Source organism: Telmatherina bonti, assembly GCF_933228915.1.
Source record: "Telmatherina bonti genome assembly, chromosome: 2".
NCBI classification, from domain to species: domain Eukaryota; kingdom Metazoa; phylum Chordata; class Actinopteri; order Atheriniformes; family Telmatherinidae; genus Telmatherina; species Telmatherina bonti.
Window position 1 is genome coordinate 124,092 of NC_136620.1, and position 20,975 is coordinate 145,066.

At 36.2% G+C, this 20,975-nt stretch overlaps 1 protein-coding gene across 2 annotated transcripts; it reads left to right on the forward strand.

The window, feature by feature from the left end:
• Nucleotides 1-528: 528 nt before the first annotated feature.
• Nucleotides 529-13,647, forward strand: LOC306765604 (uncharacterized protein). Of its 2 annotated transcripts, none has more exons than XM_079253086.1 (4): nucleotides 529-832; nucleotides 1,671-1,925; nucleotides 2,007-2,302; nucleotides 13,560-13,647. In XM_079253086.1, the coding sequence occupies exons 1-3, from the start codon at nucleotides 706-708 to the stop codon at nucleotides 2,267-2,269; spliced, it is 645 nt and encodes a 214-aa protein (XP_079109212.1). In that variant the 5' UTR covers nucleotides 529-705; the 3' UTR covers nucleotides 2,270-2,302; nucleotides 13,560-13,647. The 2 variants fall into 2 exon arrangements, with proteins under 2 accessions (XP_079109212.1, XP_079109211.1); XM_079253085.1 differs by lacking the exon at nucleotides 13,560-13,647 and adding an exon at nucleotides 9,345-9,409.
• The last annotated feature ends 7,328 nt before the right edge of the window (nucleotides 13,648-20,975 follow it).

Consider the following 20,975-nt stretch of genomic DNA (forward strand, 5'->3'; position numbering starts at 1 on the left):
GGGCCCCCTGAGATGATGATAAATCTGAAAAACCATGGACCTGGAGGCCTTCGTTTGGGATCTAGAGGGCTCCAAAATTGTCAGGGGCCAAACTTTGCAGGCCTGTAGCTCGTACACGGAGCTGAGTGTTTGGATGAAACCAATGCTGGCTCGTAGTGCTCCAGGGTCCCTCTGAGTCCTGTCCTCGGCTGGGGCCCGCAGGGCCTCAGGGCCGAGATGTGAGGGCCCAAAGTTGGGCCGGTAATATCGTGGGGGAGGGGCCCGGGGTCACGGGACCTCGGTTCCTGGTAGAGGTGCCCTAGTGGGTCTAGAATGCAGTGGAACGGGTCCTCTGTGGCACTTGCACTGGAAACCCGGGGCCTCCAAAAATCTCAATGCCAGCTTGTCAGGGGAAAAAAGAGTACTTTCTGACCTCTGAGCAGCCCAAGAGGTGCAGTATGACTACTACTTCCAAATTTGTATCTGTTCAATGGATACAAATAGATACAAATTGGGAAGTGAGGTTAGGGGCTGGGTGAAGCACTCCCCTCTAGCCCCCCATTGAACTGCATCGGCACCCTATTGGTCCTCACAATACTGCAGCAAAGAGCATTTTGTCCTCCCACCAGCAGGTGGTGAATGTGAGTCACCCGTCTGCACACAGGAGGGAGGGGGGTCACATCCTGGAGGAGAGTAAGCACTTCCCCTTTTCAGTCAGCCGAGCACATGGTGAGGAGCAGAAGACGGCACGTTGTCTGGAGCCAGAGACGGACAGGCCACACTGCCAACACTTCCCCTGACATCCTGACAAGACTTGAGAGGAATAATTTGGACGTGAAGGACGACATTGGAGGTGAGTTTTGTCTGTTTTTCATACTTTGAACATATAGTTTGGCTGCCACAGGCCACGTGCTAGCTTGTGCAGGCCTGCTAGCCTGAGCAGGCCATGTGCAGGCTAGTAGCTTAATTATGTGGCCTGCCATTTGCAACACTTTCTATGACTACTTTGTTCGTCTGCTGATTGCTCCAGACACAGCCCTGGATGTCCAAGCTGAGTTGTGTGTCTTCACACTCAGATACTCATCTCAGCTTGGACCTCCAGGCCCTGAAACAGAGCTTCCTGCCAGAAAAAGAGTTCTGTTCCCGGGTAAAGAGTTCCTCACCTCAGCCTGGAGCTCTGGGCCCCCGGAGCAGAGCCTCATGCCCAGAAAAAGAGCTCTGTTCCTGGGTCAGGTCCTCCAGATGTCCTTTATGGCACCTCCCGGGTCCAGGCAAGGACAACTTGAAGTGGCATTGTAAAAGATAGAAATCTGGTAGTCAATGTTAATAGATAGGAATCTGGAAGTCAATGTTAATAGATAGGAATCTGGAAGTCAATGTTAATAGATAGGAATCTGGAAGTCAATGTTAATAGATAGGAATCTGGTAGTCAATGTTAATAGATAGGAATCTGGAAGTCAATGTTAATAGATAGGAATCTGGTAGTCAATGTTAATAGATAGGAATCTGGTAGTCAATGTTAATAGATAGGAATCTGGAAGTCAATGTCAATAGATAGGAATCTGGAAGTCAATGTTTACGAATTTGGAAGTTATATGTCCAGAGGTTCTGGCCCGGACATCCTCCAGATACTGAGCTCTGCTACTTTGCCAACAGGTTCTTTTGAAGACTTAAATCTGTTCTCCCACCAGCCATTTTCCCCACAGGTCTAATGAGTCAGCGCACCCCTCTACCATCCCCTGCCTCCTCCTACTCCCCCAATACCTCGTCGACCAACACGAGCACCTTATCGAGCACAAGCCTGGAAACGAGTCCGGACAAACCGGGCCGGGAACCGGTTAAGATGAGTGAGGAGGCTGCCAGCCAGACCACCAAACAGCAGGCCCCTGATGGGGATGCCAACAACAACACCAAACCGGATGGCCCTAAACCGGATCGTAAAGTGGGTGAGGAAGACACCGTAAACACCACTGGCCCATCTCGCCGCTATAAAACGCTTTCTGATCTGTCAAACTGGTTTGATGCAGAAGAGACTGGGGAAGCAGAAGGGCCGGTCCTCCAACCGGACTACAGAACGTTGCCGAGACGGGTCAAAGGTTCTGCCAAGAATCAGGGGTGGACCACCGAAAGCAGCCCTGATGCCGAACAAAACTCACCACCACTGCAGTCCCTTCATGAGCCCGAAGAGGGCCCGTACCACGTTCAGCCAGGTGGTCGACCAACCAGCCCCGTTCCAGTCGTTAAAGCAGGGGATGGAGGGTCAAAGAAAGATGGGAAAAGTTCTCGGTAGAGTCAAACATGACCCGGCCACAAATCCACTTTGGTGAGTGCAGTTTTCTTTAACTGTGACTTAGAAATACTCTGCATGTGCTATGAAATCTGCAAGGCCTTGATTTGAATCTGCATCATTACATACTTTGGTTGCTAGCGAGCTAGCTGGCTGCCTAGGTTTCTATCTGAGCAGTGTTGGAGATAAAAATCTGCCCTACCTATGGTAATAGATGTTATTTTGGAAGTCAGTGACAATAGATACAATTTTGGAAGTCAATGTTAATAAATGCAGTTTTGGAAGTCTTAGTTTTTCAATGTAAATAGATACAATTTTGGAAGTCAATGTTAATAAATGCAGTTTTGGAAGTGAGCGGTTTTACATGTAAATAGATACAAAATTGGAAGTCAATGTTGGTAGATATGATTTTGGAAGTCTTAGTTTTTCAATGTAAATAGATACAATTTTGGAAGTCAATGTTAATAGATACAGTTTTGGAAGTCTTAGTTTTTCAATGTAAATAGATACAGTTTTGGAAGTCAATGTTAATAGATACAGTTTTGGAAGTCTTAGTTTTTCAATGTAAATAGATACAATTTTGGAAGTCAATGTTAATAGATACAGTTTTGGAAGTCTTAGTTTTTCAATGTAAATAGATACAATTTTGGAAGTCAATGTTAATAGATACAGTTTTGGAAGTGAGTGGTTTTACATGTAAATAGATACAATTTTGGAAGTCAATGTTAATAGATACAGTTTTGGAAGTCTTAGTTTTTCAATGTAAATAGATACAATTTTGGAAGTCAATGTTAATAGATACAGTTTTGGAAGTGAGTGGTTTTCAATGTAAATAGATACAATTTTGGAAGTCAATGTTAATAGATACAGTTTTGGAAGTGAGTGGTTTTACATGTAAATAGATACAATTTTGGAAGTCAATGTTAATAGATACAGTTTTGGAAGTGAGTGGTTTTACATGTAAATAGATACAATTTTGGAAGTCAATGTTAATAGATACAGTTTTGGAAGTCTTAGTTTTTCAATGTAAATAGATACAATTTTGGAAGTCAATGTTAATAGATACAGTTTTGGAAGTCTTAGTTTTTCAATGTAAATAGATACAATTTTGGAAGTCAATGTTAATAGATACAGTTTTGGAAGTGAGTGGTTTTACATGTAAATAGATACAATTTTGGAAGTCAATGTTAATAGATACAGTTTTGGAAGTCTTAGTTTTTCAATGTAAATAGATACAATTTTGGAAGTCAATGTTAATAGATACAGTTTTGGAAGTCAATGTTAATAGATACAGTTTTGGAAGTCTTAGTTTTTCAATGTAAATAGATACAGTTTTGGAAGTCTTAGTTTTTCAATGTAAATAGATACAATTTTGGAAGTCAATGTTAATAGATACAGTTTTGGAAGTCTTAGTTTTTCAATGTAAATAGATACAATTTTGGAAGTCAATGTAAATAGATACAGTTTTGGAAGTCTTAGTTTTTCAATGTAAATAGATACAATTTTGGAAGTCAATGTTAATAGATACAGTTTTGGAAGTCTTAGTTTTTCAATGTAAATAGATACAATTTTGGAAGTCAATGTTAATAGATACAGTTTTGGAAGTCTTAGTTTTTCAATGTAAATAGATACAATTTTGGAAGTCAATGTTAATAGATACAGTTTTGGAAGTCTTAGTTTTTCAATGTAAATAGATACAATTTTGGAAGTCAATGTTAATAGATACAGTTTTGGAAGTCTTAGTTTTTCAATGTAAATAGATACAATTTTGGAAGTCAATGTTAATAGATACAGTTTTGGAAGTCTTAGTTTTTCAATGTAAATAGATACAATTTTGGAAGTCAATGTTAATAGATACAGTTTTGGAAGTGAGTGGTTTTACATGTAAATAGATACAATTTTGGAAGTCAATGTTAATAGATACAGTTTTGGAAGTGAGTGGTTTTACATGTAAATAGATACAATTTTGGAAGTCAATGTTAATAGATACAGTTTTGGAAGTGAGTGGTTTTACATGTAAATAGATACAATTTTGGAAGTCAATGTTAATAGATACAGTTTTGGAAGTGAGTGGTTTTACATGTAAATAGATACAATTTTGGAAGTCAATGTTAATAGATACAGTTTTGGAAGTCTTAGTTTTTCAATGTAAATAGATACAATTTTGGAAGTCAATGTTAATAGATACAGTTTTGGAAGTGAGTGGTTTTACATGTAAATAGATACAATTTTGGAAGTCAATGTTAATAGATACAGTTTTGGAAGTGAGTGGTTTTACATGTAAATAGATACAATTTTGGAAGTCAATGTTAATAGATACAGTTTTGGAAGTGAGTGGTTTTACATGTAAATAGATACAATTTTGGAAGTCAATGTTAATAGATACAGTTTTGGAAGTCTTAGTTTTTCAATGTAAATAGATACAATTTTGGAAGTCAATGTTAATAGATACAGTTTTGGAAGTGAGTGGTTTTACATGTAAATAGATACAATTTTGGAAGTCAATGTTAATAGATACAGTTTTGGAAGTGAGTGGTTTTACATGTAAATAGATACAATTTTGGAAGTCAATGTTAATAGATACAGTTTTGGAAGTGAGTGGTTTTACATGTAAATAGATACAATTTTGGAAGTCAATGTTAATAGATACAGTTTTGGAAGTCTTAGTTTTTCAATGTAAATAGATACAATTTTGGAAGTCAATGTTAATAGATACAGTTTTGGAAGTGAGTGGTTTTACATGTAAATAGATACAATTTTGGAAGTCAATGTTAATAGATACAGTTTTGGAAGTGAGTGGTTTTACATGTAAATAGATACAATTTTGGAAGTCAATGTTAATAGATACAGTTTTGGAAGTGAGTGGTTTTACATGTAAATAGATACAATTTTGGAAGTCAATGTTAATAGATACAGTTTTGGAAGTGAGTGGTTTTACATGTAAATAGATACAATTTTGGAAGTCAATGTTAATAGATACAGTTTTGGAAGTCTTAGTTTTTCAATGTAAATAGATACAATTTTGGAAGTCAATGTTAATAGATACAGTTTTGGAAGTCTTAGTTTTTCAATGTAAATAGATACAATTTTGGAAGTCAATGTTAATAGATACAGTTTTGGAAGTGAGTGGTTTTACATGTAAATAGATACAATTTTGGAAGTCAATGTTAATAGATACAGTTTTGGAAGTGAGTGGTTTTACATGTAAATAGATACAATTTTGGAAGTCAATGTTAATAGATACAGTTTTGGAAGTGAGTGGTTTTACATGTAAATAGATACAATTTTGGAAGTCAATGTTAATAGATACAGTTTTGGAAGTGAGTGGTTTTACATGTAAATAGATACAATTTTGGAAGTCAATGTTAATAGATACAGTTTTGGAAGTGAGTGGTTTTACATGTAAATAGATACAATTTTGGAAGTCAATGTTAATAGATACAGTTTTGGAAGTGAGTGGTTTTACATGTAAATAGATACAATTTTGGAAGTCAATGTTAATAGATACAGTTTTGGAAGTGAGTGGTTTTACATGTAAATAGATACAATTTTGGAAGTCAATGTTAATAGATACAGTTTTGGAAGTCTTAGTTTTTCAATGTAAATAGATACAATTTTGGAAGTCAATGTTAATAGATACAGTTTTGGAAGTCTTAGTTTTTCAATGTAAATAGATACAATTTTGGAAGTCAATGTTAATAGATACAGTTTTGGAAGTGAGTGGTTTTACATGTAAATAGATACAATTTTGGAAGTCAATGTTAATAGATACAGTTTTGGAAGTGAGTGGTTTTACATGTAAATAGATACAATTTTGGAAGTCAATGTTAATAGATACAGTTTTGGAAGTGAGTGGTTTTACATGTAAATAGATACAATTTTGGAAGTCAATGTTAATAGATACAGTTTTGGAAGTGAGTGGTTTTACATGTAAATAGATACAATTTTGGAAGTCAATGTTAATAGATACAGTTTTGGAAGTCTTAGTTTTTCAATGTAAATAGATACAATTTTGGAAGTCAATGTTAATAGATACAGTTTTGGAAGTCTTAGTTTTTCAATGTAAATAGATACAATTTTGGAAGTCAATGTTAATAGATACAGTTTTGGAAGTGAGTGGTTTTACATGTAAATAGATACAATTTTGGAAGTCAATGTTAATAGATACAGTTTTGGAAGTGAGTGGTTTTACATGTAAATAGATACAATTTTGGAAGTCAATGTTAATAGATACAGTTTTGGAAGTGAGTGGTTTTACATGTAAATAGATACAATTTTGGAAGTCAATGTTAATAGATACAGTTTTGGAAGTGAGTGGTTTTACATGTAAATAGATACAATTTTGGAAGTCAATGTTAATAGATACAGTTTTGGAAGTCTTAGTTTTTCAATGTAAATAGATACAATTTTGGAAGTCAATGTTAATAGATACAGTTTTGGAAGTCTTAGTTTTTCAATGTAAATAGATACAATTTTGGAAGTCAATGTTAATAGATACAGTTTTGGAAGTGAGTGGTTTTACATGTAAATAGATACAATTTTGGAAGTCAATGTTAATAGATACAGTTTTGGAAGTGAGTGGTTTTACATGTAAATAGATACAATTTTGGAAGTCAATGTTAATAGATACAGTTTTGGAAGTGAGTGGTTTTACATGTAAATAGATACAATTTTGGAAGTCAATGTTAATAGATACAGTTTTGGAAGTGAGTGGTTTTACATGTAAATAGATACAATTTTGGAAGTCAATGTTAATAGATACAGTTTTGGAAGTGAGTGGTTTTACATGTAAATAGATACAATTTTGGAAGTCAATGTTAATAGATACAGTTTTGGAAGTGAGTGGTTTTACATGTAAATAGATACAATTTTGGAAGTCAATGTTAATAGATACAGTTTTGGAAGTCTTAGTTTTTCAATGTAAATAGATACAATTTTGGAAGTCAATGTTAATAGATACAGTTTTGGAAGTCTTAGTTTTTCAATGTAAATAGATACAATTTTGGAAGTCAATGTTAATAGATACAGTTTTGGAAGTGAGTGGTTTTACATGTAAATAGATACAATTTTGGAAGTCAATGTTAATAGATACAGTTTTGGAAGTGAGTGGTTTTACATGTAAATAGATACAATTTTGGAAGTCAATGTTAATAGATACAGTTTTGGAAGTCTTAGTTTTTCAATGTAAATAGATACAATTTTGGAAGTCAATGTAAATAGATACAGTTTTGGAAGTCAATGTAAATAGATACAATTTTGGAAGTCAATGTTAATAGATACAGTTTTGGAAGTCTTAGTTTTTCAATGTAAATAGATACAATTTTGGAAGTCAATGTTAATAGATACAGTTTTGGAAGTCTTAGTTTTTCAATGTAAATAGATACAATTTTGGAAGTCAATGTTAATAGATACAGTTTTGGAAGTCTTAGTTTTTCAATGTAAATAGATACAATTTTGGAAGTCAATGTAAATAGATACAGTTTTGGAAGTCAATGTAAATAGATACAATTTTGGAAGTCAATGTTAATAGATACAGTTTTGGAAGTCTTAGTTTTTCAATGTAAATAGATACAATTTTGGAAGTCAATGTTAATAGATACAGTTTTGGAAGTCTTAGTTTTTCAATGTAAATAGATACAATTTTGGAAGTCAATGTTAATAGATACAGTTTTGGAAGTCAATGTTAATAGATACAGTTTTGGAAGTCTTAGTTTTTCAATGTAAATAGATACAATTTTGGAAGTCAATGTAAATAGATACAATTTTGGAAGTCTTAGTTTTTCAATGTAAATAGATACAATTTTGGAAGTCAATGTTAATAGATACAGTTTTGGAAGTCTTAGTTTTTCAATGTAAATAGATACAATTTTGGAAGTCTTAGTTTTTCAATGTAAATAGATACAATTTTGGAAGTCTTAGTTTTTCAATGTAAATAGATACAATTTTGGAAGTCAATGTTAATAGATACAATTTTGGAAGTCTTAGTTTTTCAATGTAAATAGATACAATTTTGGAAGTCTTAGTTTTTCAATGTAAATAGATACAATTTTGGAAGTCAATGTAAATAGATACAATTTTGGAAGTCTTAGTTTTTCAATGTAAATAGATACAATTTTGGAAGTCTTAGTTTTTCAATGTAAATAGATACAATTTTGGAAGTCAATGTAAATAGATACAATTTTGGAAGTCAATGTTAATAGATACAGTTTTGGAAGTCTTAGTTTTTCAATGTAAATAGATACAATTTTGGAAGTCTTAGTTTTTCAATGTAAATAGATACAATTTTGGAAGTCTTAGTTTTTCAATGTAAATAGATACAATTTTGGAAGTCTTAGTTTTTCAATGTAAATAGATACAATTTTGGAAGTCAATGTAAATAGATACAATTTTGGAAGTCAATCTAAATAGATACAGTTTTGGAAGTCTTAGTTTTTCAATGTAAATAGATACAATTTTGGAAGTCTTAGTTTTTCAATGTAAATAGATACAATTTTGGAAGTCAATGTTAATAGATACAGTTTTGGAAGTCTTAGTTTTTCAATGTAAATAGATACAGTTTTGGAAGTCTTAGTTTTTCAATGTAAATAGATACAATTTTGGAAGTCAATGTTAATAGATACAGTTTTGGAAGCCTTAGTTTTTCAATGTAAATAGATACAATTTTGGAAGTCAATGTTAATAGATACAGTTTTGGAAGTCTTAGTTTTTCAATGTAAATAGATACAATTTTGGAAGTCAATGTTAATAAATGCAGTTTTGGAAGTGAGCGGTTTTACATGTAAATAGATACAATTTTGGAAGTCAATGTTAGCAGATACAGTTTTGGAAGTCTTAGTTTTTCAATGTAAATAGATACAATTTTGGAAGTCAATGTTAATAAATGCAGTTTTGGAAGTGAGTGGTTTTACATGTAAGTAGATACAATTTTGGAAGTCAATGTTAATAGATACAGTTTTGGAAGTGAGTGGTTTTTCAATGTAAATAGATACAAAATTGGAAGTCAGGTTTAATACATCTTAATTTGCATTTTCCGTGTTAATGGAAAACTTTCCCTTTTTGTCTTCTTTTTTCCAACTAGTCCCCATTCGGTATTTCCAGCCGGCATCGGAGCCATCCGGTGTCCCTATTGCACCCATGTCCTCGTGTTCCAAGTGGTGCTGTATCTGATTGTTCCAGGACAATGAAAATTGCCCTCTGTGTTGCAGTCCAATAAATAAATGCCACCTTTCTTATGCCAGCTCAACAAAAATTGCCCTGTGTTGCAGTTCAATAAATAAATGCCACCTTTCTTACACCAGTTCAACAAAAATTGCCCTCTGTGTTGCAGTTCAATAAATAAATGCCACCTTTCTTACACCAGTTCAACAAAAATTGCCTTCTGTGTTGCAGTTCAATAAATAAATGGCACCTTTTTTATGCCAAGTTTAACAGTTGTGATTCTTCTCTCTGTTTTGAAATGTTAACTCTTAGTTGAATGAGCCCTCTCTCTGTTGACTTTATGTGGGAGAGAGGGACAGGGTACATTATTCCAATATCAATAGAAATTGGGAAGTCAATATCAATAGCTAACAATTAAGTCCATATTAATCAATGTAAATAGCTACAAATTTGGAAGTCCAGTGTCAGTACACACAAATTTGGAAGTCCAATGTAAATAGATATGAATTTGGAAGTCAATGTTAGCAGATACAGTTTTGGAAGTCAGTGGTTTTTCAATGTAAATAGATACAAATTTGGAAGTCCAATGTAAATAGATATGAATTTGGAAGTCAATGTTAGCAGATACAGTTTTGGAAGTCAGTGGTTTTTCAATGTAAATAGATACAAATTTGGAAGTCCAATGTAAATAGATACAAATTTGGAAGTCAATGTTAGCAGATACAGTTTTGGAAGTCTGGTTTTTCAATGTAAATAGATACAAATTTGGAAGTCCAATGTAAATAGATACGAATTTGGAAGTCAGTGGTTTTTCAATGTAAATAGATACGAATTTGGAAGTCGGCGTTAGTAGATACAGTTTTGGAAGTCAGTGGTTTTTCAATGTAAATAGATACAAATTTGGAAGTCCAATGTAAATAGATACGAATTTGGAAGTCAATGTTAGCAGATACAGTTTTGGAAGTCTGGTTTTTCAATGTAAATAGATACAAATTTGGAAGTCCAATGTAAATAGATACGAATTTGGAAGTCAGTGGTTTTTCAATGTAAATAGATACAAATTTGGAAGTCCAATGTAAATAGATACGAATTTGGAAGTCAATGTTAGCAGATACAGTTTTGGAAGTCTGGTTTTTCAATGTAAATAGATACAAATTTGGAAGTCCAATGTAAATAGATACGAATTTGGAAGTCAGTGGTTTTTCAATGTAAATAGATACAAATTTGGAAGTCCAATGTAAATAGATACGAATTTGGAAGTCAATGTTAGCAGATACAGTTTTGGAAGTCTGGTTTTTCAATGTAAATAGATACAAATTTGGAAGTCCAATGTAAATAGATACGAATTTGGAAGTCAGTGGTTTTTCAATGTAAATAGATACAAATTTGGAAGTCCAATGTAAATAGATACGAATTTGGAAGTCAATGTTAGCAGATACAGTTTTGGAAGTCTGGTTTTTCAATGTAAATAGATACAAATTTGGAAGTCCAATGTAAATAGATACGAATTTGGAAGTCAGTGGTTTTTCAATGTAAATAGATACAAATTTGGAAGTCCAATGTAAATAGATACGAATTTGGAAGTCAATGTTAGCAGATACAGTTTTGGAAGTCTGGTTTTTCAATGTAAATAGATACAAATTTGGAAGTCCAATGTAAATAGATACGAATTTGGAAGTCAGTGGTTTTTCAATGTAAATAGATACGAATTTGGAAGTCGGCGTTAGTAGATACAGTTTTGGAAGTCAGTGGTTTTTCAATGTAAATAGATACAAATTTGGAAGTCCAATGTAAATAGATACGAATTTGGAAGTCAATGTTAATAGATACAGTTTTGGAAGTCTTAGTTTTTCAATGTAAATAGATACAATTTTGGAAGTCAATGTTAATAGATACAGTTTTGGAAGTCTTAGTTTTTCAATGTAAATAGATACAATTTTGGAAGTCAATGTTAATAGATACAGTTTTGGAAGTCTTAGTTTTTCAATGTAAATAGATACAATTTTGGAAGTCAATGTTAATAGATACAGTTTTGGAAGTCTTAGTTTTTCAATGTAAATAGATACAATTTTGGAAGTCAATGTTAATAGATACAGTTTTGGAAGTCTTAGTTTTTCAATGTAAATAGATACAATTTTGGAAGTCAATGTTAATAGATACAGTTTTGGAAGTCTTAGTTTTTCAATGTAAATAGATACAATTTTGGAAGTCAATGTTAATAGATACAGTTTTGGAAGTCTTAGTTTTTCAATGTAAATAGATACAATTTTGGAAGTCAATGTTAATAGATACAGTTTTGGAAGTCTTAGTTTTTCAATGTAAATAGATACAATTTTGGAAGTCAATGTTAATAGATACAGTTTTGGAAGTCTTAGTTTTTCAATGTAAATAGATACAATTTTGGAAGTCAATGTTAATAGATACAGTTTTGGAAGTGAGCGGTTTTACATGTAAATAGATACAATTTTGGAAGTCAATGTTAATAGATACAGTTTTGGAAGTCTTAGTTTTTCAATGTAAATAGATACAATTTTGGAAGTCAATGTTAATAGATACAGTTTTGGAAGTCTTAGTTTTTCAATGTAAATAGATACAATTTTGGAAGTCAATGTTAATAGATACAGTTTTGGAAGTCTTAGTTTTTCAATGTAAATAGATACAATTTTGGAAGTCAATGTTAATAGATACAGTTTTGGAAGTGAGCGGTTTTACATGTAAATAGATACAATTTTGGAAGTCAATGTTAATAGATACAGTTTTGGAAGTCTTAGTTTTTCAATGTAAATAGATACAATTTTGGAAGTCAATGTTAATAGATACAGTTTTGGAAGTCTTAGTTTTTCAATGTAAATAGATACAATTTTGGAAGTCAATGTTAATAGATACAGTTTTGGAAGTCTTAGTTTTTCAATGTAAATAGATACAATTTTGGAAGTCAATGTTAATAGATACAGTTTTGGAAGTCTTAGTTTTTCAATGTAAATAGATACAATTTTGGAAGTCAATGTTAATAGATACAGTTTTGGAAGTCTTAGTTTTTCAATGTAAATAGATACAATTTTGGAAGTCAATGTTAATAGATACAGTTTTGGAAGTCTTAGTTTTTCAATGTAAATAGATACAATTTTGGAAGTCAATGTTAATAGATACAGTTTTGGAAGTCTTAGTTTTTCAATGTAAATAGATACAATTTTGGAAGTCAATGTTAATAGATACAGTTTTGGAAGTCTTAGTTTTTCAATGTAAATAGATACAATTTTGGAAGTCAATGTTAATAGATACAGTTTTGGAAGTCTTAGTTTTTCAATGTAAATAGATACAGTTTTGGAAGTCTTAGTTTTTCAATGTAAATAGATACAATTTTGGAAGTCAATGTTAATAGATACAGTTTTGGAAGTCTTAGTTTTTCAATGTAAATAGATACAATTTTGGAAGTCAATGTTAATAGATACAGTTTTGGAAGTCTTAGTTTTTCAATGTAAATAGATACAGTTTTGGAAGTCAATGTTAATAGATACAGTTTTGGAAGTCTTAGTTTTTCAATGTAAATAGATACAATTTTGGAAGTCAATGTTAATAGATACAGTTTTGGAAGTCTTAGTTTTTCAATGTAAATAGATACAATTTTGGAAGTCAATGTTAATAGATACAGTTTTGGAAGTCTTAGTTTTTCAATGTAAATAGATACAATTTTGGAAGTCAATGTTAATAGATACAGTTTTGGAAGTCTTAGTTTTTCAATGTAAATAGATACAATTTTGGAAGTCAATGTTAATAGATACAGTTTTGGAAGTCTTAGTTTTTCAATGTAAATAGATACAATTTTGGAAGTCAATGTTAATAGATACAGTTTTGGAAGTCTTAGTTTTTCAATGTAAATAGATACAATTTTGGAAGTCAATGTTAATAGATACAGTTTTGGAAGTCTTAGTTTTTCAATGTAAATAGATACAATTTTGGAAGTCAATGTTAATAGATACAGTTTTGGAAGTCTTAGTTTTTCAATGTAAATAGATACAATTTTGGAAGTCAATGTTAATAGATACAGTTTTGGAAGTCAGGTTTAATACATCTTAATTTGCATTTTCCGTGTTAATGGAAAACTTTCCCTTTTTGTCTTCTTTTTTCCAACTAGTCCCCATTCGGTACTTCCAGCCGGCATCGGAGCCATCCGGTGTCCCTATTGCACCCATGTCCTCGTGTTCCAAGTGGTGCTGTATCCGATTGTTCCAGGACAATGAAAATTGCCCTCTGTGTTGCAGTCCAATAAATAAATGCCACCTTTCTTGTGCCAGCTCAACAAAAATTGCCCTGTGTTGCAGTTCAATAAATAAATGCCACCTTTCTTACACCAGTTCAACAAAAATTGCCCTCTGTGTTGCAGTTCAATAAATAAATGCCACCTTTCTTACACCAGTTCAACAAAAATTGCCTTCTGTGTTGCAGTTCAATAAATAAATGGCACCTTTTTTATGCCAAGTTTAACAGTTGTGATTCTTCTCTCTGTTTTGAAATGTTAACTCTTAGTTGAATGAGCCCTCTCTCTGTTGACTTTATGTGGGAGAGAGGGACAGGGTACATTATTCCAATATCAATAGAAATTGGGAAGTCAATATCAATAGCTAACAATTAAGTCCATATTAATCAATGTAAATAGCTACAAATTTGGAAGTCCAGTGTCAGTACACACAAATTTGGAAGTCCAATGTAAATAGATATGAATTTGGAAGTCAATGTTAGCAGATACAGTTTTGGAAGTCAGTGGTTTTTCAATGTAAATAGATACAAATTTGGAAGTCCAATGTAAATAGATATGAATTTGGAAGTCAATGTTAGCAGATACAGTTTTGGAAGTCAGTGGTTTTTCAATGTAAATAGATACGAATTTGGAAGTCCAATGTAAATAGATACGAATTTGGAAGTCAATGTTAGCAGATACAGTTTTGGAAGTCTGGTTTTTCAATGTAAATAGATACAAATTTGGAAGTCCAATGTAAATAGATACGAATTTGGAAGTCGGCGTTAGTAGATACAGTTTTGGAAGTCAGTGGTTTTTCAATGTAAATAGATACAAATTTGGAAGTCCAATGTAAATAGATACGAATTTGGAAGTCAATGTTAGCAGATACAGTTTTGGAAGTCTGGTTTTTCAATGTAAATAGATACAAATTTGGAAGTCCAATGTAAATAGATACGAATTTGGAAGTCAATGTTAGCAGATACAGTTTTGGAAGTCTGGTTTTTCAATGTAAATAGATACAAATTTGGAAGTCCAATGTAAATAGATACAAATTTGGAAGTCAATGTTAGCAGATACAGTTTTGGAAGTCAGTGGTTTTTCAATGTAAATAGATACAAATTTGGAAGTCCAATGTAAATAGATACGAATTTGGAAGTCAGTGGTTTTTCAATGTAAATAGATACGAATTTGGAAGTCCAATGTAAATAGATACGAATTTGGAAGTCGGCGTTAGTAGATACAGTTTTGGAAGTCAGTGGTTTTTCAATGTAAATAGATACAAATTTGGAAGTCCAATGTAAATAGATACGAATTTGGAAGTCAATGTTAGCAGATACAGTTTTGGAAGTCTGGTTTTTCAATGTAAATAGATACAAATTTGGAAGTCCAATGTAAATAGATACGAATTTGGAAGTCAATGTTAGCAGATACAGTTTTGGAAGTCTGGTTTTTCAATGTAAATAGATACAAATTTGGAAGTCCAATGTAAATAGATACAAATTTGGAAGTCAATGTTAGCAGATACAGTTTTGGAAGTCAGTGGTTTTTCAATGTAAATAGATACAAATTTGGAAGTCCAATGTAAATAGATACGAATTTGGAAGTCAGTGGTTTTTCAATGTAAATAGATACGAATTTGGAAGTCGGCGTTAGTAGATACAGTTTTGGAAGTGAGTGGTTTTTCAATCTAAATAGATAAAAATTTGAAGTCAATAGATACAGTATTGGAAGTCAGTGGTTTTTCAATGTAAATAGATACAAATTTGGAAGTCAATGTTAGCAGATACAGTTTTGGAAGTCAGTGGTTTTTCACTGTAAATAGATATAAATTTGGAAGCAAGTTTACACTCTGTCCCCCCCCATCACCTGCATGGGGAGTGGGATTGCATCCATTCTTGCAAGTATCTGAATGGGTGTAAAAGATGAATATCAAAGCTGAATCTCAGCAGAGGGGCAAAGGCCCTGGAGTCTTTGCAACAGGAGCCATTGGGCTCCAAATATGGTAGAACCAGCCAGTGTTTGTCCAAAAAACTTGACGTCGATGGCAATATTTTCTTAGGTGAAATGCACTCCAAAACAAGTGCAGGCACCCCTGGGGCCACAGGTGTGATTGAGAATTGTCCAGAGACCACTTGGTCCAAACCAGGCCCCCAGAGAAAAAACACTTCCAAATTCATATCTATTTTGCATACATTCACATAGGTATGAATTTGGAAGTGATGTTAGGGGATTGACATAGTGGCAGGTGGCAGAATTTCATCCCAAATTTAGTCATATTTTGAAGGATTAAATGCACTCAAAAATAAGTGTAGGCATCCCTGGAGCCAAATGTTTTCCAGAGGCCCCTTGGTCCAAACCAGGCCCCCAGAAATAAAAAATTCCAAATTCCTATCTATTTGAATGCATACAAAATAGATACGAATTTGGAAGTGAAGTTAGGGGCTTTATTTGGAGGTTAGGGGAAAGTCAAAGTTAAGTGACATCTGGTGGCAGTTTTCTGAATTACACCATAATTTTTATTTTTTTTTTAGGTTTTAAAGGCCCTTAAAAATAAGTCTGGGTCCCCCTGAGTCCAATGATGTGGTTGATAATTTTCCTGAAGGCCCCTGGTGCGATGTAGGGGCCAAAATGGCAGACTTCCAAATTCGTATCTAAGGTTAGGGACTGACCCGGGGTTAGGGTTAGGGTTAGGGTTAGGGTTAGGGTTAGGGTTAGGGGGTTAGGGTTAGGGTTAGGGTTAGGGTTAGGGGTTAGGGTTAGGGGTTAGGGTTAGGGTTAGGGTTAGGGTTAGGGTTAGGGGTTAGGGTTAGGGTTAGGGTTAGGGTTAGGGTTAGGGTTAGGGGTTAGGGTTAGGGTTAGGGTTAGGGTTAGGGTTAGGGGTTAGGGTTAGGGTTAGGGTTAGGGTTAGGGTTAGGGGTTAGGGTTAGGGTTAGGGTTAGGGTTAGGGGTTAGGGTTAGGGTTAGGGTTAGGGGTTAGGGTTAGGGTTAGGGTTAGGGTTAGGGTTAGGGGTTAGGGTTAGGGTTAGGGTTAGGGGTTAGGGTTAGGGTTAGGGTTAGGGTTAGGGGTTAGGGTTAGGGTTAGGGTTAGGGTTAGGGGGTTAGGGTTAGGGTTAGGGTTAGGGGTTAGGGTTAGGGTTAGGGTTAGGGTTAGGGGGTTAGGGTTAGGGTTAGGGTTAGGGTTAGGGGTTAGGGTTAGGGTTGGGGTTGGGGTTGGGGTTCAGGGTTACCACGTTTATGGTTTACGGCACTGGCCTACTGACTTGGAAATTATTGCAAGGGTTGTAGTCGTTATGTAGTGGTTGATATTCAATAGGTGGAGCTGTTGACCATGTTGGTGGCAGAATGGGGCGGGCGCCCGCCAAGTGAGCCAGAGGGACCTGGTTCGATCCCCCGGCACAGTGGCGGAAGCCCGCCCCAGAGAGCCGCACTGAAAGAAAAAGGGGGGGGGGGGGGCGCTGTATCAAAAGAAATAAATAAATGTTTTGTCTGTAAAGAACGGGAGAGGAATTATAATGTGAGTGATTATGGTACGTGAGCAATGTTGTTGGCCAAACGGGGCAGGCGCCCGCCAGGTGAGCCAGAGGGACCTGGCTCAATCCCCCGGCACAGCGGAGGACGCCCACCCCAGAGAGCCACACCAAAAGAAAAAAAAGGGGGGGGGGGGGGAAAGAGAGCGGGGTGGACCTCTCCCAGGTGCACCAGAGGGGATGTTTTGGTCCCCCGGTACAGCGGGGGACGTCCACCCCTGAGGGGAGGGGCAAAGCGGAGGAGAAAGAGATGCTGAGAGGAGAAAAAAGGAATGACCAAAGGAAGGCACTGTTGAAGTAATGGAAATATCGGAAGATCTTATGATGCTAGGTTCAGTCCATGTGGGGTGAGTGTTGCTAGTGTGTGGATCCAGTGTTTTTCTGCTCTTTTCCGTTGGTATGTAGACCATCTGTCATTAGATTCCAAGCCGGAGATTCTGAGATTGTGAACTGGGTGTAGCTGAAAATGATTGACTAAGGGGGTGGATAGTCTACCTTCCCCAATGTTGTACAGGTGCTGTTTGAGACGGGTGAGAATGGAATGTCGGGTTTCCCCTATGTAAAGTTTATTGCAGACTGTGCAGGTGATGGCATAGACTGTATTTCTAGATTGCAAGGAATGGGTGAGAGATATGGGAAGACTTTTGCCACTATAGGGGTTTGAAATAAATTTACGGGGAACATATAGGTGCTCATATTGTGTGAGGGGTATTTTTCTATTTTCAGTGAAGGCTGAATGGACCAGGATGTTTTGGAGGTTTGAGTTTTTCCGGTAGGCTGTGATGAACCTATAATTGTGAATGGGTGGATATTGGAGTCTCAGGTCCTGGAAATGGGACTTAATGGTTTTGTGGAAAGTTGTGAATCTATGAGAAAAGGTGCTGACAAAGGGAAGAAGTTTGGGTGGGGAGTTGGGTTTGTGAGTGACGGGGCCAGGTTCTCGTGCTGCGGAACAGTCCGGAAGGGTATGGGCAATAGGAGTAGATTGTGTTGAGGGAAAGGATGGGTCCAGGTCAGGTTCTACAAGGGAAAGGTCGATGGAGAAGTGCACAGATAGAGAAGGTAAAGGAGGGGAATAATTGGAGTTAGGGGAGGAAAGAGGGAGTGGGGAATGCTGAGGGTTAGAAGAGGGGAGCGGCAGATCAGGGGAGTGTGTGGGGCTGGACAAGAAAGATAAGGGAGGGAGGGGGTTAAGGTTAGGGTTTGAGGGAAGGGGGGGGGGATGGTTAGGGTTAGAGAAGGGGAACAGTGGGTCAGGGGAGTGTGTGGGGGTGGAAAAGAAAGGTAAGGGAGGCAGGGGGTTAGGGTTAGGGATGGAGGGAAGGGGTGGGGAGTGGTTAGGGTTAGAGAAGGGGGACAGTAGGTCAGGAGAGTGTGTGGGGATGGAAAAGAAAGGTAAGGAAGGCAGGGGGTTGGGGTTAGGGATGGAGGGAAGGGGCAGGGAATGGTTAGGGTTAGAGGAGGGGAACTGTAGGTCAGGGGAGTGTGTGGGGATTGAAGGGGGAGGGATGGGAGGGAGGGGGTTAGGGTTAGGGTAAGGGGCCAGGTCTGGGGAATGGTTAGAGTTAGAGGAAAATGGTAGGGAAGGGGAACCGTGAAGGTTAAGGGGGGAGAGTAAGCGAGGAAGGTGGTTGGGAACTTTAGGTTGTGGTTGTCTCCCCTTGGGGAGACATGAGTGTTGTGAAAGGTTGTTAGAGTGAGTGGGAGCGAGTGCAGCCAAAGTGGTATTTTTTATTGTGCGTAGAAAGCGTTTGGAATAACCTCTGTGTCTGAGGGCTTTGAAGAGAATCTGAGTGGCGTGTGAGAAATCAGAAGGTTTGGAGCAGATGCGATGGAAGCGGATGATTTGGGATTTGATGATGCCACGGAAAGTGTGTTTGGGATGATAACTGGATTTATGGAGAAGTGCATGTGTGTCTGTTGCCTTGAAGAAAACTTTAGTAAAAAGGCGGTTGTATGAATTGTTGGAAGGTTCAAAATATATTGTGGTGTCAAGAAAATTTATTTGGTGAGGATCAATGGTGGATTTGAGTTTAATGGATGGATGATGGTTATTGAGAATATCCAAAAACTGTCCAAAAAGAGAAATGTCATGGTGCCATATACCTATGATATCATCTAAAAATCTGAGAAAGAGCAGGGGTTTGTGGGGACACTTGGCGAGTGCTTCTCGCTCCCACTCACTCATATAAATGTTGGCGTATGACGGTGCGAATCTTTGGCCCATGGCTGTCCCGTGGACCTGTAGGTACTGTTTGTTATTGAATGTAAAGTCATTGTTGGTGAGACAAATTTTGAGGAGATCCAAAATATGTCCATCTGGTCTATTGGGGTCTGGGTATCTATGAAATATGGAATGAATGGTTTGCAGGCCGTGTTGGGTGTTTATGTTTGTGTAGAGGCTGTCAATATCTAGAGTGAACAAGTAGGCCTTATTTGGGACAGCCATGGGCCTGATTATATTGAGAAAGTGATAGGTGTCTTTTATGTAACTAGGGTGCTTTGTGGAGAGGGGGCCTAAAAAGTGATCTATGTACTGGGAAATGTTGTAAGTAGAACTTCCACAGTCCGAGACAATGGGACGGCCGGGAGGAACCTCAGAGGGAATTGTCCATGTGGAGGGGTCTTTATGAATTTTTGGTAAAAGGTAAAATTGTCGGGGGCGTGGTTGATCCGGTCCAAATAGATAATCTCTTTGTTTAGCTGTGATGAGTTTGCAATGATAGAGGGATTGAATGATGCTTCTGATTTGTGACTGGGTCTGTAATTGCAAGGTTTCTGTTATGGGTTTGTAGTATTTTAAATCTGTGAGTTGTCTATTGGCTTCTAGGAGATATTGTTGTCTGTCTAAAATAACGATTTTGGAGCCTTTGTCTGCCGGTTTTATGATTATATTGGGGTTATGAGAAAGTTCTTTCAGGGCTCTGCGCTCCTGAGGTGTCAAATTGTCCGGGATGTCTCTTTGGGGACGGTATGAATGAAGTGATTGCCTGTCCGATAGAATTAGAGTTTGAATGGCTTTATTGGCCTGGGATAAAGCTGGTTCCCAGGTGGATGGGGATGTGAAAAGAGTTTTATTTTTATTATTATTAGTAGATTTATGGAAGTGATCGAAGATTTTCAAGCGCCTGTGATATTTGTGGAGGTCCCTCTGAAGTTCCTCCCAGTCTGAGTGCTTGGGTTTGGGGATAAAAGAAAGTCCCCTTTCCAGGACGGAGACCTGAGTGGATGAAGGGATGAATAATTTTGACAAATTTAAAACTGTTGAAGTGGAGTCCCATCCTAAGTTGGGGTGTGCAAGGGGTGGGGTCCTGTTTGAAACGGTGTTGGTTGGGGCTAAAAGTGTTGGACGGGGAGTAATGACAGCGCCTAGGTGGGTAGGTTTTTGAGGTGGGAAGAAATGCCGGATATCAGACTGCAATGTATGAGCATGGATAGTGACCGGATTGGTTTGAGGAGTATCTATAAATTTAGCTGTTTGCACCAGTGTTGGAAAATAGCTTGGGCTGTTGCAGTGGTCCAATGGATGTTGTCGTCAGCAGTTTGGAATGTATCGTGGGGAATTTCAGTCAGGAATGGGAGGTGGGTTGCAATGGTGTTGTTGATTAACCTGAGGTTTTCCTGTTGTCTGTCTGTGAGGTGAGGTGAGAAGTTAAGTATTGGGAAGTAGATGTCTGCATTGGGAAAGGTAGACTGTGCCTGTTTGTAAAGAGCTTTTAGCTGTTTTATCGATGTTTGTTTAGGGTCCTGATCCTTGTTATTGATTCCTATGGAAAATATTACA